Source organism: Danio rerio, chromosome 12, assembly GCF_052040795.2.
Source record: "Danio rerio strain M-AB ecotype USA chromosome 12, GRCz13ab, whole genome shotgun sequence".
Taxonomy (NCBI): domain Eukaryota; kingdom Metazoa; phylum Chordata; class Actinopteri; order Cypriniformes; family Danionidae; genus Danio; species Danio rerio.
The window spans coordinates 28,419,831-28,439,605 of NC_141032.1; the positions used below are offsets into that span (position 1 = coordinate 28,419,831).

Genomic DNA, 19,775 nt, shown 5'->3' on the forward strand with positions numbered 1-19,775 from the left:
CTGTTGCAGATACATCGTTTAAACCACTATAGTTATAACGTAAACCATCCAAAATGATGCTCTAAATGGGGTGGTAACAACTTCTTTAGAGAAATAACCCATAATTTCTTTGTGCAAATTATATTGTTTTACAAGGTTTTAAAAAAATCCATTATTAGTTTTGATAAAAACTTGTATTTTATTAGGAAATTAAATGTAATATTTATTAATTATTAGGAAATGAAAAAGCATACTTTATTAACAATAGTAATAATATTATGATGATGTTTTCACAAGCTTTTAAAATTCTGCTTTTAAATAATAGGTCACCTATAGCTATCCACCACGATTGTGTTCCTAATGACATCGATGTTTTCAAAGTGCACTGCGAAAGGAGCACAATTGTAAACATGAAGATCACTAAAACTGAACTGTACAAAAACTTTGAAAGCAAATTAGATCAAAGAGTTATGACTTTAATACTTTTTTTAAAAATTCATTCCAAGTGTAAATTTTAGAATGTTCTAAATAATTAGGGCATAGATGGGATAACTATGGCCCGTTTCCACTGAATGGTACAGTACGGTACGGTTTGGTTTGGTACGCTTTTATGGCCGTTTCCACTGTCAAAAGGCGTACCGAACCAAACCGTACCTCACCACTTTTTCGGCACCCTTTCGAAAGGGTCTCAAACTGCAGAAAGGGTCCCAAAAGGTGGAGCTACACGCGCAGTTGAAAGCTATTGGTTTACAGAGATACGTCATTCGTAGACTCAACAAGCCAGAAAGTAAACAAAGGACCCGCCATGTTTGAAATACACAGCAAGAGATTACAGCGGAATTATATATATATATATATGCAACCATGGTCGATCCGGGCTCAAACAAACCCTGTCGTTGTCTTGATAAACAGCCACAAAGCCATGGAGAAGAGCAGATTTACCCAGTGTACAGTTCTTCTGTAGTTGGTAACATATCAGAGACTGTAAGGGTCTGTATGTGTTCATATATGTTCATTTATTTATTTATTTAATATAATTACAGATGTTACAGTGTGGCTAATTCGCACCGTCATTGATATGCAGTTATAATCAACTCATGTTCATAGAAAAGTTAGTAATAAACATTTATGCACAAGTATTTATGTGTGTAAAGCATCTGTTTTTTGAGAAGTGCTTTTCATATGATACTGTATGTGAGCGACCTGTGCAGCTTTATTGTAGACATATTCTCGAGTGAAAATGATGTCGACTGAAACTTTGTCATACACCACGCCCACCAAAAGGGTACCCTTGGTAGTGGAAACGCAAGCCTGATAAAGGTGACCCGTACCGACCCGAGCCGTACCGTACTGTACCAGTCAGTGCAAACGAGCCACTAGAAATAGAACACAGCCAGGAACTATGTTTCTAACTACAGCTCCAGAGGTGTAGTTGCAATCATAGAAGTTTGTGACTCAGTTTGCGAACGTTTGTTGGAATGACGGATTTGGGAAAAGGCAAATCAACGAACTATGTTTGTAACAACACAACTTGCAACCTTAGTTGGCTAATGATGGATTTTAGAAACACACCCTGATTGGTTGTCTTTGTTATGGTGTGGTTATGCGTGTTTTGAATAAGCCATAAATCATAATATTTTTTAAACATGCTTTGAGGTGCACACCTTTCACTAGGGGTCAGATTTACTAAACAGAGCAAATTAGCATGAAACCACAATCCCATACAAAGTTCCACATGTGTCAGATAACTAACAGACACAGCAGCTCATTTGCATAATGACCAAAACAATCTACCAAGATCAGAGAAATAATACGGCTTGGTAATTGTTATGTTGATCATCGTCTTCTGCTATTCCAAACAATTGAACCCCAACGGAGAAAACTCTCCAACTGCATTTTTTAAATATCACAGTATATCAAGCACAAAATGGATTAGGGCATGCTTCCTGAGGTGTTAAATAATGGTACGCATACTAATAAACAAAATACTTATACCTAGTACTAAAAAAAATGAGTACTGGAAACCTAAATAAAATTGAATTTCTAATTGACTTTAATACTTTTCTCCCATATATTATCTCCTAAAGAAAAACTTATAAATAGCTTATGCAGTAAGTTGAGCAATAAATATAAAAAAGTAATGAGCAGTACTAATAATAACAATATTAATAAAAATAATTACAATAATAATAATACGAGTGAACATATCTATTGTGTTAGGTCTATGTCAAAAAACTTGGATGCCCAAATATTAAATTGCAAGAATTAATATTATAAAACATTGTATACTATTCTATATTTTATCTACGTTGCTGTGGGACAATGTGAGAGACACATATCAAATGTAATATTTTACTGTAAGTATTGTCATTTCTATAGTGGAGCAATAACACAAAATAGATGGTTCAGAACTTTTAATATTGCACACACAACCACTGGCCAACAAATAAGTCTAAAAATAAATTATGCTTCCTAGACTGTAAAAAATGGCCGTGATTTCAACAGAAAAAAAACTGTAAAAATGCTACAGTACAAATCCGTAACCTGGTTAATGGTATGTTTCCTTAATATAAAAGACGAATAACCATAAATTTACTTTCCCAGAATTCCCTGCATGGCACATCACTTTTTTTTTTTTTGCATTTTGTTGACATTAATATGAAACTTTTTAGTAGTTTCCCCATCAGTTATGTACATTAGAGATTTATGTTACATCTAATGTTGATAAACAATGTTTATTTCATGACTTTTTTTTTCATGACTTATTATACAACATAGTTTTATGCGTGTTACCACACTAGTGTTTAGTTGCTGTGTGAATGACACTGAGCACCTTCTATATGCTGATACTCATTTCTGTTTGTGGGAAAAGTTGATTGTGATGAGAACTGGCTCATTATGTAACTTCCTCATCACCTCCTGCATATGGATGTGCAAACGTGTCTAACTGTGTAACAAAAGATGTGTAGATGTTGGTCATTCAAAATACAGACATATTACCTCTATAAATTAATAAAAGACGGTAGTTTACCGTAAAAATGAGAAATTACTTTTACGGATTGTACCATGTTTTTTACGGTTAAGTACTGGCAAACACAGCTGCCATTTTTTTACCGTAAATTTAACGGATTTATTTTTTACAGTGTAGCAAATGTAACAAAAACACACTACATTACTAAAGATACTGTAGTAATTATATTAGTGACAGGTTATTCCCATCACTGGATGACAAAAGGCCTCTGAAAATCTGTCCCTAAATGAGCAGATAAGCTAAAAAAAAAAGATGCTGTACATCAGGACTCACTTGCAGAAGGCATACATGACCAAAAGGTTTCCCACCATGCCGGTGATGCCCACCGCCAGAATGACAGAGCCGATGGTGTAATGAGCATGATCTGGAACATCTACAGTCGGGAAAGGATGTCGAACATCTTGCACCATCGCCACCTGTGGGAACAGTGCAAGAAGAAAATGTCAGGAGATGATTACAGATGAGGACCGTGTACGACATTTACACAGTAAAGGACAAGGAAATCAGAGAATGAAAACTGAAAACAAAACTGAAAGTTCTTTCTTTATTTAATCCACCATTTACTCGACCTTGACTTGTCACAAACCTGTTTGAGTTTTTTTTTCCGTTCTTTTGTTTGAACAAAAAAAATATATTTTTTAAAAATGTAAATATAATAATGTAAATATTTTGAAAAATGTAAGAGACTGGTTGTCATTTACTTCCAAAACAAAATAAACTTAACCAGACCAAAGAAAAGAATGAGAAAATAAGCTTTTTTATATTAACTTCCATACAGTGTGTGAGCCCTTTATGCTTATTAGTCCATTGAATTTATATTATGTTAAACTCACTTAAAACAGCTTGCGTAACTTATAAATTAAGTTACAACAACTTAGTTAGATTAACCTAAACAACTGCTGTTAACCTAAAAACATATGCGGTTAGGACTAATTCATCATAATTTTTTTTTTTCAGCAAAGTTTTAAAGATCAAAGTATGAGATAAAATTAAATGATAAAAATGAGTTATTGTGTCTCAAAATAAGTCTTCAGTAATTATTAGTAAGTCTTACATCCTGCACAAACCTAGAATTTAGTTTTTAAAAAAAATAATTTTTAAATTAAGTAACAATCACTGACTAAAACATAATATTGTCACTTAACAATATGCAAAAATAATAATTATAGTGCTTCAGTTATACAAAATCCGTGCTTAGACACAAAACAATCAAAAGCTTCTACAAGAAATAGTGTTGGGTTAAGATTGTATTTATATTACTTTCTAATGTCCTTGTCTGAAAAGTGACTTAATTACTCAATAAGTAATTAATTTACTTGAGTCAATACTACTTACAATAGACTGCAAAAATGCTGGGTTCCACACAATCAATTTGTGTTAGGATAACATGAAGCAATTAAGTCAACTTATTGTTTTTACAAATAAAGTGGATTGAACAGAAAATGATTATCTTGTAGAAAGAAAGAAAAAACATCAAGAATTGTGTTGATTCACCTCCTTTTATATAAGTAGTTTGAACACACAGATAATGTAATATTTTGAATCTCAAAAAATACAGACTACAAATTAAACTCTTAAACTTCTTTCAATTTTACAGGGTATTTTAGCTTCATTAAAATAAATAACATTTAGGTTAGCTTAAACATCAAAACACAGAATGTTTTAATGTAATGATGACACCATATTTCATATACATAAGATACATTAATTTCAGACTCAATTCATTGTTTCTAAAAATGTGTAACTATCTGCTGAATTTAACTTTCTTAAGTTGAAAAGCTTCTTCAATTATTTGTATACCAGTATATTTACAATTCTCTGACAGTTTATGAACAGTGTTTTAGGCGAATACACTGTAATAAAATGCAGGGTTGTACACAATTCATTCAGGTTTTCCCAACACAAACCAATTAAGATAACTTAACAAATTTAAGCGGATTTTAACGTTTTGTTTAAAAAAAATAATAATTAAGTTGTTCTGCAAAAACTCTCAAGTATTGCATTGTTTTCAGCTCAGTTTACATAAGTAGTTTGAACAAGCAGCAGAATCATTTTTTGAGTGTATATTTTAAGTAACTGTAATTTAAGGTCCCGTGAAGTGCTTTGAAATGTGGATTTTTTTATTATAGGTTTGGCGTGATCTCAACTTAAAAATGAGGGCAGGACGGGACATAGCTCCTCCCTTTTAAAAAACAGACAATAGCGTTTTGTTTTTATCACTGCTCTGCCAGTGAGAGTGATTGAGATCAAGCGCATTAAATGAGCAAACAAGATCATCTTGTAGGTGGCGAGATATGTTAAATACTACAAAGAATTTGATTGATCAAGATTTGATGAGAAACAAGTATGAGTTGACAGAAAAAAATGTTGATCCATTTAGGCAAAAGTGACAATCTGCAAGCTTTGCATGTTTATATCAGTTTTATATTTTTTATACATGCAAATTGGGCGAAACAGTGGCGCAGTTGGTAGTGCTGTTGCCTCACAGCAAGAAGGTCGCTGGTTCGATCCTCGGCTTAGTTGGCGTTTCTGTGTGGAGTTTGCATGTTCTCCCTGTGTTTGTGTGGGTTTAATCCGTGTGCTCTGGTTTCCCCCACAGTCCAAAGACATGCAGTACAGGTGAATTGGGTAGGCTAAGTTGTCTGTAGTGTATGAGTGTGTGTGAGTGAGTGTTTGTGGATGTTTCCCAGAGATGGGTTGTGACTGGAAGGGCATCTGCTGCGTAAAAACATGCTGGATAAGTTGGCAGTTCGTTCAGCAGTGGCGACCCCGGATTGATAAAGGGACTAAGCTGACAAGAAAATGAATGAATAAATGCAAATTGTCACTGTTTTGGTGCACACTAGCTAATTGATATCCTTAAAACTAACAGACTGAAACTAGCATTTAAAAAAACTAAAAATGGAACGTCAACCCTTTAATTTTTCAGTAGAAACACATTTTAATTACAGCAACGTTACTTTGTATATGCATCCCACACTGGCTATAACCATGCATTTTTATTTTTCATTTTAAAATCTGTGAGAAAATGAAAAACTGATTGTTTATTCAGTATTATTTCCATAAACCAAAACAACTAAAGAATTAAAGCCAATGGGTTGTATAATCCTTGAATGAAATAAACTATGAAATAATAATGCTCAAATACACATTATGAGAATGTGTTTTGACATTGAATGAATGCAAACATTGCACTCGCCTTTAAAACCAAAAATTAGGAACCTTAAATTTGCATAACAGAGGCACTACAATGCCTATACAATTATCAATATCTGAATTCATCCAAAAGACCATTAGTTTCAAATCCTCTACTTCATATAATCTCTATAACACCCGTTTAATACATCAATAGCCTGCTGAGATGGAATTAGGCAGACATATTTACTGTTTTTGTAAGAGCATGAGGCGCAGTTGATGTTGCTTTCAATTAGATTGGTGCGTAGAACTGAGAACACATAAAAGCTTTTAGAAAGGCAAGAGGGGCCAACTTTGGGTTTATCGCCCTCTTGTCGGACTGAGTTCTTAAGAGGCAATTACTGTATCAAACACTGCAGTTCGATTCGCCACTGTCAATACCTTAGTTTTAGCTTCCATTTATACTGTACTTCTATCCATCCACAAGCCACTCTATTGACTCCATTGGCTGAAGCCGAACAGAACAAAACAAGCCGAATTGACATTCTGCAGGTCACTTGTATAGTTAGAGTGAGTAATACACACTAGCAAATCATTCACATTTCTCGTAAATGAAACAGTCTGCTGAACAATGACTGGAAAACTGGTTAGCCTTTGAAGAAGTGGATGGGAAGATTGTATCGATAGCGGAAATTGTAAGACTGTTCAGTAGATAATCGCAAACATTGAGGGAAGAGGACATTTGAGAAGTAATGAGTTTATAATCTGCCTCAGATCAGCAGTGGATTAATGCAATGAGTGTGGACATCTTTGCTTGTGATATACAGTAGTAGCTGGGAAATAAATGGGTCGCTAAAGAGGTTTATCATTTCATTGAAGTGTCCGCTCCATTAGTAATGGCTGAAGAATTTTACGTGCAAAGTTTAATAGAGTTTGCCTTCCTGAGAAGAGCATCTGACCGTCTGTGCAAAGCATCATCAATGTCACAAACATGCTTATTTGATTAGAACCATATAGTACAGATTTTTTTTTCTTTTAAATGACCAAACTTTCTATTTTTCTCCAGGTTTAAATTGGATTTAAAGATTTTTTATGGTGGGTTAAAACTTTGAATACTCTTGTGTTTACTACACCCAGCCATCAATAAAATTAGACCGCAAACAAAAGAAGGTGTATATATCTTAATAAGATAATGCAGATTTTGATGGACGCAACTAATCCTATCAGATATCTTGTTTGTATTTTTGTGCACTATGATATGCCATTTTAAGCAACTGATAAATCTGTTTAAGCTGGTCTGAAATTAGATTCAAAGGTCTTGTTTAGAGTGTCAGACAAAGAATGTCTTCAGGTCATTGCAAGTGTACAAAGAATATCAGGGCATTTCTTTTTTTGTTTTTTACAATTAGCAAAATAATAAATAAATAAATGAAATAAATCATTAATAAATATAATAGACACCCCCCACCCTCTATCCACACATGGTAATGTAATTGTCTTACATTTTGTCAAAACATTTCTCATATTTATGTTACATAAAGGTACAGTTGCAATGGTTGATGATAATGATAAATGAAGAGTTCAGATGCAAAAACCTTTCCATCAAAAATGAACATTTTTCTCAGCATCCTTTGTTTATGTTAAAATATTTAACTTTAAAGATCAGGAAAAGAATTTAATCTCCGCCATAAAAGTGATATTACCAAATCTACACACAGAAGCTTGATAAAAATGCTCATTTTAAAGGAAAATTTTAGATGGCAATTAGAGATTTTTGCATTTAAACTCTTCAAATATTTAATTCAATTCAATTCATGTTTATTTCTATAGTATTTCTACAAGGTAGATTGTGTCAAAGCAGCTTAACAAAAAAGTTCTAGTAAATTATTCAGCCCAGTGTTCAGAGTTAAAATTCAGTTTAGTTCATTTCAGTGTAGTTTAATTTTAACTGCTGAAAGTCCAAAAACTGAAGAGCAACTCTATCAATGCTCAGCTCCACAAGTCCCAAACCAGGACAGTGGCGACAGTGGCGAGGAACAAAACATTCAGAAATGAGGCATAAGCACATTACTATTAAAATAACATAACATTAAATATAAACAATAACATAAAATATGAAAACGTAACAAAAAAATACTATTAAGAGGCATTTTGATACCTGGTGTTTAAATATATAAACAGTGAGGGCCTATTTAATTCTGTGAAACAACCTCACATAATTTACATAGTGTACACTCAAAAAATTAAAAAAAATTTAATGAAAGGTTAAAAAAATTAAAAAGAATAGTTCACCCAAAATATTTTATTTAATTTAAATTAAAATCATTAAGCCATCCTCTGTGACTTTGTTCTGTCAGAAAAACAGTCATTTACATTTTACCCTGGATTTTCCTTACTGTATAATGGTGGCTTTTATTTTGAAGCTTCCAAAAACACATAAATCCACCATCAAACCCATATATCTTCGGGGGCTTAACTTGTTTCATATAAAGCAAATAGATTTGTTTTTGTAACAGAAATGCCTTGCTGGTGTATGGGTTCTTCTGGGAAACTTCTGTTTCGTATCTGCTTTATATTTTGTCTCTTGGCCAGGAAATCATTGTAAATGAGGACTGGCTCTCTTTTGGCTTACTTGGTTAAATAAAGGTTACTATTATTCAAAGTAAAGGGTACTATCATTTAAATACCATTATACAGCATGTACTTTTGGGTGGTCTATTTCTTTAATAGGTTAATTTTTAAGACTAAACCTGAAGGTTAAAATTGAATATGGTTTGTGACTAATCACACTGGAGTTTTGAGCATTATGTTCTCTTTATAGTTGCATCTTCTGGCACTATGAACTGTTGTTGGTTGATTTGGATAATTTTTGTCAGTGTTGGGTTAACATTTCAATTAAATCACACCACAGTTCATTATGAGGTGGACTGAAGCCCAAGTTTTCAGTTCTGGTCTGCTGAATGTTTGTATTTTATTCTAGCCAAGTGTGAACCCTTGTTTTTATTTTATTTTATTTTTTTTTTACATTTGGCCAATTCAACATCCTTGTCAAACACTAGATCATGAGATCCTCTGTGCTTTATGTGCCTCATGAATAATACAATAATCAGACTGCCACACATGATAACGCATGTGGTTGCAATTCGTAAACAATTCACATTAATTCATTTTCCTTCGGTTTAATCTCTTATTCATCGGAGGTCGCTACAGCAGAATGAAACAGCAACTATTTCAGCATGTTTTTTTTAAACAGCGGATCCCCTTCCAGCCGCAACCCAGTACTGGGCCACATCCATACACTCTCACCTACAAGCATTCATAAATTATGGCCAATTTAGTACATCCAATTCAACTGTACCGCATGTCTTTGAACTGTGGGAGAAACCGGAGCACCCGGAGAAAACCCACGTGAACAAAGGGAGAACATGCAAACTGAAATGCTGACTGGGCCAGGACGTCAACATGACATCAGATTGACGGTGTACCCCAACATCATGGGACAATGCATTTTGTTTGGAAATAAAAATCGGGTTGACGTCAGAACTCAAAGTCAGGCCGATGTCAGTGTCCAACATTTGACAAACGTTGCATTTTGGTTATTTCCAACGCAACCCAAAAACAACAAAATATCATCATCGAATGATGTTACAGCTTGAGGTTGTGTGGAAGTTACCAATATGACATCTATTGGATGTTAGATTTTGGTGACCATACCTGACAAATAAATGCCAGTATTTGACGTCAATATGATGTTGGTTTAAGATGCTTGACATTGAATGTTGATAAATTTCCAACACAACCTAAAATCAACAAAATATTAACGTCATTTTACGTAATTATTAGACGTCAAAATAACATTGTGCTTAGACTTATATCTAACCTATTATTGACGTCCTATGATGTTGTGTGTCTGCTGGGTTATTTCGCACCATTCAAGACTGAACCTTGAGTCATATGCCTGTCTATTCTCTAAAGCCATGTGAGCATTAATCAGACCATCTAGCACACAGCTCTTACACTTGAATTGCATTTTGGTGTCTCATTTACATGGAATTTTCTTTACACGGTGGGAAGTCAGGACTTGTGGCAAAGAGGCTCTTCTTCTACAGAGTGACATACAAATCATGTTTGAAGGCAGACTTTACCCCCAGAACCTCAACATTAACCTTAGACTGAAAAGTTAAAAAAAAAAAGCTTGTCTTTTTTCACCATGTTAGGGGAACACACACACATATATACATGTATATATTATATATTTACATATCAAATATTTTACAAATAAACTGGAAGGGGTTGCAAATTTAATTTTTAATCCAAATTTTTTTATTTTATAAGAAATACTTTTATTAAAAGCATAACAATTTTAGGGACCCTTTTAATTTGTCAAAGTTACAAAAGTAAATAATGTAATTTATGGACGCAACTAATCCCATCATATTTCTCTTGTTTGTCCCTTTTTTGCACTATGGTATGCCATTTTAAGCAACAGATAAAACAGTTTGAGCTGGTCTTAAATTAGTGTTGGTAAATAAAACATTGCTATTTCAAATAAATGATGTACTAAAAATAAATAAATTAGAACATTCTATCCATAAAAAAACATCTCCTGTATCTCCTTTTTCACAAAAAAAAAAGCAAAGCAACAACTTTTAAGATTAATTATAAGAATAAATATTTTCTGAGCAAATCAGAATATTTGATATATATATATATATATATATATATATATATATATATATATATATATATATATATATATATATATATATATATATATATATATATATATATAAATATATAGGTAGAATTTTAATCAGATTAAATGATCTACAAAGTAAATAATAATAATAATTTTAAGGTAAATGACACAATTTCTGGAGCAAACTGTTCTACAAAAAGACCAAACTGGAAGACAGAATATCCAAAGGCAGTTGGTCTCAACTGTCATTTCACCTAATCTAGAGAGACAGAGATGATATTTGGTTTAATCCTCATACATCAGGTCTATTCTATTGAAGTGCTTGTCTGTTATAGGTCCATCGATGAGCACGTTCTGCTATTTAGAGGAATGATTCAAAAGCACAAATAGATGAAAAGTGCTCTTAAAATGTCACTATAACTTAGGCATTCAGTAAGAGATATATGAAGAGACATAAAGTAGAGAAAATGACAAATCATGTCAACACGAGGAGCTTATTTGTCCCATTAGTTGTGTGAGAATGATGCCATGGTACATTAGATTTGGGCTGCAACAACAAAAAACATCCTAAAGTCTCCCTATAACAACCCTCTAAAATAGAATATAGTGGCATTGAATATAGTTACACTATACAGTGGTCAGCATTATTAAGTACATATGCTCACATATTTCTCTTTTAAATAATATTTTATAGGATGCTTTACAACAATATATTGGTGTATATACATTACATTCATCAGCACCATAGCCAAAACTGGAATTAATTATTAATTAAAGTAACAAAAAACTGAAGATCACAGTCCTAAAATTAGTATGCTCAAATTAAAAATCAAAAATAAAATTTGAAAAAAAAAAACTTGAAAAATCAAAAAAAATTTATTTATAAAAATTTATTTTATTTAAAAATAGATAGTTTAGTTGAAATGTTGTACTTTTTTCTACTTTTTACAAAATTGATTTAAATTTAAATGTACTACCTTTTTATTTGAATGCCCTTCCAGCGAATGCCTTTCCAGCTGCAACCATCACTGGGAAACATCCATACACACTCATACACATACATTTACACATACACATACATTCTACGGACAATTTAGCTTACCCAATTCACCTATACCACATGTCTTTGGACTGTAGGGGGAGAAGTGGAAAAAAAACAAGTACCTGGAGGAAACCCCCACGAACACAGGGAGAACATGCAAACTCCACACAGAAATGCCAACTGACCCAGCCGAGGCTCAAACTCGCAACCTTCTTGCTTTGAGGTGATCGTGCTACCCACTGTGACACCGTGATGCCTAAGAACCTAAATATTTCTTTTAAGTACTTATTAAGTATGAAGTACTTTGCTTCAATTTACCAAAATATATCGGCTATATCGACTGAGCAATGGGTAAAGAGATGCAAAATTTGTGCACTGTATATATATATATATATATATATATATATATATATATATATATATATATATATACACACACACACACACACACACACACACACACACACATACACACACACTCACTGGCCACTTTATTAGGTACACCTGGCTAACTGCCCATTAATGCAAATTTCTAATCAGACAAGCAACTCAATGGCATGTAGGCATGGTCAAGACGATCTGCTGCAGTTCAAACCGAGCATCAGAATGAGGAAGAAATGGGATATAAGTGACTTTGAATGTGGCATGGTTGAGGGTGCCTGACAGGCTGATCTGAGTATTTCAGAAGCTGTTGATTTACTGGGATTTTTACTCACAATCATCTCTAGGGTTTACAGAAAATGGTTTGAAAAAGAAAAAAATATCTAGTGAGCGGCAGTCATGTCCGTGCAAATACCTTGTTGATGCCAGAGGTCAGAGGAGAATGGCTTGACTGGTTCCAGCTGACATAAAGGCAACAGTAACTCGTTATAACAGAGGTATGCAAAAGACCATCTCTGACCGCACAACACATCCAACCTTGAGGCAGATGGGCAACAGCAGCAGAAGACCACACCGAATGCCACTCCTGCCAGCTAAGAGCAGAAAACTGAGGCTACCATTTGCACAGACTCACCAAAATTGGACAACAAACCATTGGAAAAACGTTGCCTGGCCTAATAAGTCTCAATTTCTGATGCGACATTCAGATGGTAAAGTCAGAATTTGACTTCAACCACATGAAAGTATGGATCCATCTTGCCTTGTATCAACGGTTCAGGTTGGTGATGGGGTGTAATGGTGTGGGGGATATTTTCTTTGGCACACTTTGGGCACATTAATATAAATTGAGCATCATGTAAATGCCACAGCCTAACTGACTATTGTTGTTGAACATGTCCATATCTTTATGACCACAGTGTACACATCTACTGATGGCTCCATCCAGCAGGATAGAATGCCATGTCATAAAGAGCTAATCATCTCAGACTATTTTCTTGAACATGACAATGAGTTCATTGTACTCAAATGGCCTACTCAAATGTAGGTGGATAAAATTGATTAGTTAACTTGAAATAATGGGATAAACCTGTTTTATTAAATGAACTATGTGCATAATTATGTCAACTTAACAGTTCCAAGTTCCAATGAGTTTACTCTATCAAAGAAAAGTTAACGTGTTGCTTTATGGCTGCGGCTACATCCAAGTTCATGGCCAATTTACTTTTTAAATAACTTTTTTTTACAGTGTAACTTTGACCTCTACCGTTCATATATGTACATGTTATTTAAAAGTGTAAAAAATAAACCTGGCAAGACTGAGAGCAACAGATTGCATGAATTTGTTTGCCTGTGCCGCTCCACTTATTATCATAGCTTGCGGCTAATAGAAGCAGTCTGGATAAGAGAAAAACACACAATCAATTCCAAATCTGTCAGCTGACAGCTTTCTGATCAACGAAAAGCATCTCTGGAGACTAACGGCCACAAGCTTCTCAAGCAGAAACTCTGATAAAGGATGACTGATCCACTGCTTTAACAACAAAAAAAAGGTTCTTTTTATACATTATCTACTATACCTGTCCAACAAAAGCAGAGACCTTTCCGCAAAGAGCAGGGGTATGTTTACTTCACTTTCTTGAGGCAATGTGAACTTGAATTCAAGCTGAAGTTTAGAAACTTGACTTGTAATGGTATAAAATAAAAATCAATCATTTTGAATTCAAATAATGTATCTAATGTATTTTTGGCCTCCCTACAAATGCACCCTTGCAACATGAGAATGGTTTTGTTGTACAGGGTCACATTTAAGCCCTGAAAATGAGTATCTGTATCTTTATGTTGAAACTAATGATATCACTAACAATTTTGGTGATTTGGTTATATTGATGGAATGTAATCTTAGCTGGAGAATAATAATGAATTCATAAATGGTCAAACTTAACTGTTTAATTCTAGAGGAGTGGTCACATGAGCTCTTTCAATAATATTTATATAAAACAGTTGTGATCAAAATTTATTTGATCAAGTAGCCATGGCACTTTAACTGGCTTCCACTTGGCTTTAAGCTCTTTTGTTGACACACTGTAAGGTGAGCTACTGAGAAAGTTTACTGCAGTGCAGTATGTTGGGGAGGAGTACATGTGTGATGCAACCAATAAAATCGCTTTGTATAAGTATTATGAAAACAACTGTGTAAAAGTGAGTCTATATTAATTATTAATCAGCCCATTTAATCATCACTTGTAGAGTAAGAAACCACATTATCATAAATTAATTAGTGCTTTAATGCCTCTCAAGTGTCCGTTTCCTCTGAAATCTGCAGTGAATGTTATGTATAAGTACACTACCTGACAAAAGACTTGTCGTCAATCCCAATTGTAGGAGCAACAATTAATAATCTGACTTCTACAGTATTTGATCATTTGGAAAAGTGGCAGAAGGTAGATTTTTCCCATAAATCATCTGTTGAACTGCATCCTCACAAGCACTGCAGAAGACCTATTGGAACCCACATAGACCTAAGATTCTTACAGAAATCAGTCAAGTTTGGTTAGGAAAAATCATGGTTTGGGGTTACATTCAGTATGGGGGATACTGCGTGAGATGAGATCTGCAGAGTGGATGGTAACCTCAACAGCCTGTGGTATTTAGACATTTGTGCTGCCCATTACATTTCAAACCACAGGAGAGGGCAAATTCTTCAGCAGGATAGCGCTCCTTCTCATATTTCAGCCTCCAGTACACAGTTCCAGAAAGCAAAGAAGGTCAAAGAGCTCCAGGATTGGCAAGCCCAGTCACCAGAAATAAACATTATTGAGCATGTCTGGGGTAAGATATAGAAGGAGGCATTGAAGATGAATCCAAATAATCTTGTTAAACTCTGGAAGTCCTGCAAGAATGGTTTCTTTGCTATTCCAGATGACGTTATTAATAAGTTATTTGAGTTTCGCAAAAATGTTGGTAGAAGCACAAGCCTGTCTGTTATCAGTGAGCCTGAATTTCAGCGGAATGGCTCAGAGTCTGCCTGACATGACACACGCATTTGAAGGAAAATCGATTGAGACGTCACACAACACATCCTTCATATTGTTCAGTGTCAATGCAGAAGAACTGTGTGGTTTAATGGCTAAAGCTGCAAGAGTATAATGCTTGAAACCTCAAGGTTATTGGAGTTTGATTCCTAAAGAACACACATGATGATAAAAGATGTACCTTCTACTTAAGATAAAAGCAGCTACCAGATGCATAAACATGAATAAACAATCATGTGTAGCAAAGATAAAAGCATATGTTTGGCCCTAATTCCTGTCATCACACTGCAACAAGAAATAAAATCTAAATATTCTTAAATTAAGAATCATTTTCTAAAAGAATAAAAAATATTGTTTTCAGAAATAATAAGTCGATATTAAATGAGTGTTTCTCTGAAACAAGCTAAACCATCTGCCAGTGGGGTAAATAAAATAACCCTATTTCAAATTGAAAACTAGATGATTTTACTTACTCAATTGGCTTAACTTAAAGGGTCATGACACCCCCACTTTTAATTGTAGTCTACCTCAGGATTTTAAAAAAAAATGCATCACAATGTGCGTGGAGCTCCGCGATCAGATGCAGGAGTGGGTGTGGCCAGCACAGCAGGGGAGAAGGAGGGGAGCAAACAACTGATGTCAGTTAGCTTAAAATGAGACACAAACCATGAGGAGCCCATGATTTTATAGTTTACAAATTTAAAATGCAAAAAAATAAAAAGTAGTTTAATGCCCTGTTACATTTGTCATTTCATTTAATATTTTTGATTTATTATTTATTTGAGTTAATGTTTCTAAATATCTATTGAAGATATTTAGACTAGATGTGCTGTATATGTATAACTATATGTACTGTAAGATTTTTTCAGTGCCTTTTGAATCCACGATGACCTTTGAGAGACCTCTTAATTGTTCATTTTCAACACAAAACATTTGTTGTAAAGCTACATTATATATGTAGCTTCAAGTCATGTCACTATAACTTAACACAAGAAACATAAGGAAACACAAAGAAAGACAACCTACAATGTGTATTGTCAGATTAAGATGTTAAGAAGAATGCTAATGTCTGAAAGACTTGAAGGACACAGCAAAGTCACTGTAGATTGAACAGATGTTCTGCTTCAGTCCTTTTGGAGTGTAAAATTCACATCCATATGCCAGTAGTATGTAAATGTTTAAATACAATAGTTTGAACATTTAATGTCAAAATCATTGGTGTTTATATAGAAGTTTCTGTAGTAACAAAAAAAACCTGGGTTGTTTTAAGCCAAATTAAAGTGATAAGGATAAACCTAATGGTTAGGTTGATTTCTCTTAGGGCTCTATTTTGATGATCTAGGAGCAAAGTCCAAACCGCAGAGTGCAAAAGCATCAAGGGCATGTCAGAATCCACTTTTGCTATTTTAACGACGGAAAAATCCGCTTTTCGCCGCAGAGCATGGTCTAACAGGGTTGAGCTTATTCTCTTAATGAGCTATAGGTGTGCTTTGAGAATAAACCAATGAGAGTCTCAACAGTTAAACATCTACAGCGCGAGAATGAGAGATGAGCCTCCTCATTATTTACTTTCACTTTCACTCTCTTTCGTGGATAGGAAAACCTGTTGTACGCAAAGACATCTATTAGAGTTCAATTTGTTTGTTAAGCAAAAAGATTTGTTTCCAAACTATTTCTAAATCCAGCTCTAATTTCCAGCAAACAAATAAATGAGCAATAATAACGAAGTGTGGTCAAAAAACTGAGTTATATCCAAATACACATGCTATGTTCCTGACAACCAAACCTGACAGGTGGACAAATCTAAGCTTGATTTTAATAAAAAATATATATAAATATCCATATAATAAATAATACTACTAATAATAACATTATACAAATGCAAATTGTCATGAATAAACTAAAAAAAGCATTTGCCTTTTAACTAGTGTGGTGCAAAATGTCAAAATGACCCTCGCGCCAATGAACCGGGTGTGTGATAGTGCCCTTTGACTTTATGCATTATATTTGCAATGAAAATTTAAATTTCAGAAAAATTTATCAACATTTTTCAGTAAATGTCATCTTTATAGTTAAAATGCTAGTAGAAAAGTAATTTACAAAATCAGCAAAGCACTACAAGAAAAACTCTTTAGTTTGTGAAAAACATTTTAAAAAAAAGATCAGCAATTATTGTAGCTGCATAGTCCTGTTAAAATAACTTTAAATAGCTATTGATTGAACTGTAAAAATACTGGGTTCCACACAATCAATTTGTGTTGGAACAGCATAAAGGAATTCAGTTAAATTATTAGTTTTTACAAATTTAAGTGGATTAAGCATAGAACAATTAAGAAAAAATGTAAAGAAAAAAACTTTTTCTCATTTTACAAAAATTGGGTGAACAAACTGTAAACTGTCTTTTTTAGTGTAGTTAAGTTTAGTGTAGTGTAATGTTTTTATACATACAAAGGGTTGTACAATGAACTGCTTTGTTTGCCCCCAAATTTGGGGAAAATATAGACACCCCATAGTTGAATTTTTTAAACTATCAGCTATCAAACGAACAAAGTTAATATTTTGAAACTATTTTTCACCAAAATAATTTTAAAATAAAAACAATTATCAATCAATTAATAATGCAGCAAGTCTTATTTTCCCCACAATCCCGATAAATACTCACAAAATTAAACAAAAACAGCCCACGTCCCCTGTATTATGCCTGCTTTACTCTTCACTTGCTCTATATATGGAGCACAGACCAGTGTCTAGTTGTTGCCATTCTGTGAACGACTTTGTATTACAGAAACCTGTTTGCTCTCTACTATACCTTTGACAAGCCAGAAATCAATTTAAACACACGCTGAACAAATTGAAAACAAACCTTGGGCTCAGCCTGATTCTTTAGAAACAAAACTAAGTTTAACTTTACAACTTCTTTCTTTCAAGCCTGCCAGCTAAATAACCCTGAGAGCAGAAGGTCTACCAAAAATTAAGAAAATATTTAAAAAAAACATTCAAATTGTACAATAATAAATCATGCTGCAGTCGACCTTTCCAACAGAATGCAAAGCAGGCTAAAATCTGATACGATATTCTTCCAGAGTAACACTTCCATATTGCCTAGCCATATGAATTTACCAGAAAACTTATAAACCAGCACCCAGACTCCATAGTTAACCAATATTTATTGATAAAGACAAACATACATACACGCATATACAATGTGCTGCATGTTTTTTTTTATTTCTGTCATTTGATTTTTGGTTTTCTGTCATTCATAACGGCATCAGGCCACCACCAATGGTCTGCATTGCCTGACACAGACAAACTCTAAAGAGTGCCACATCACATTAAATTTGGCCAATTAGTTTTCTATGAATGTACACATGCCACTCAACATCTGTAAACAATGCTCACACAAACCACAGCATAACATTGGTAAATAAAGTAGAATAAAAGGTTTAGCATTCAAATACAAAATTACCTAAGAATTTCTTTTATGTCAAGTGGTTTAGCCACAAACATTAAAAGCCGAGGGACACAAAGTGCTTTTTTCAGTCACTTTTTGTGGCCATCAACAGAATCATAAAATACACCAAACATGCAACATAAAATTACAAAAGGAATTCCCCCATTTATAATGGAATGATTTAATTATTAGAGTATGCAGTACAATATCTGGTAGAATAAGACTTCATTATTGCATTTACTGACATGAACAAACAAACAATACATTGTAGTATTTAGCAATTTAGCAGATTAAGTCATTCATTGGTGGTTCTTGTTAACTCACAGTGCACTAACTAAATGAAAATGGTGTTATTAATTAATCACTTTTGTGTCGCTCCAAACTCCTGAGACCTTCGTTTGTCTTCTGACACAAATTAAGATATTTTACAGCAGATGAACTCTGAGAGCTCTCTCATCAGGATCTGTTGAATAAATTGTAAACTGTTGAATAAATTTGTTGTTTTTGTTTTATGTGCATACAAACGTATTCTCTTAGCTCATGATCTTCTGATGCACTGTTTAAAAAAAACTAATTTTACAGAAAATATCTTTAATTTTTTTACAGTATTTATTGTCCTTTTAAATTATATTCAAAACTTGACAAACAATCTCTTTAACTTAACAGTTTGACTTTCATTTTACGTACCTTATCATTAAAGACAAATTACTGTCATTTTAGTTTTTTATACAGGGAATTGTATTATTTATACAGTTTTTTTTTCTGTTATTTTAAATTATATTCAAAAGTTCATAAAAATTACAAACAATATCTGTAAATTAACAGCTTGATTGTTATTTTATGTACTATATAATAAATGACAAATTACAGTAATTTGTCTGTTTTACACAATAAAATTACCGTCTTATTTACACAGTGTTTTTCCTGTTTTTTTTTTTTTTAAGAACGTTTAAAATTTACATAAAATTACTTGCACTGTAAAAAAAAAAAAAACATTAAAAAAAGGTAAAATGACCTTGCAGCTA

General features: G+C 33.5%; 1 protein-coding gene across 5 annotated transcripts in view; it reads right to left on the minus strand.

Moving 5' to 3' along the window:
- Positions 1 to 19,775, minus strand: part of opn4b (opsin 4b) — a 74,466-nt gene that overhangs the window by 39,988 nt on the left and 14,703 nt on the right. For all 5 annotated transcript variants that reach the window (XM_087274537.1, XM_087274536.1, XM_087274538.1 and 2 more), the window contains 1 exon segment: positions 3,284 to 3,426. In XM_087274537.1, the coding sequence (XP_087130663.1) occupies positions 3,284 to 3,426 (143 nt within the window).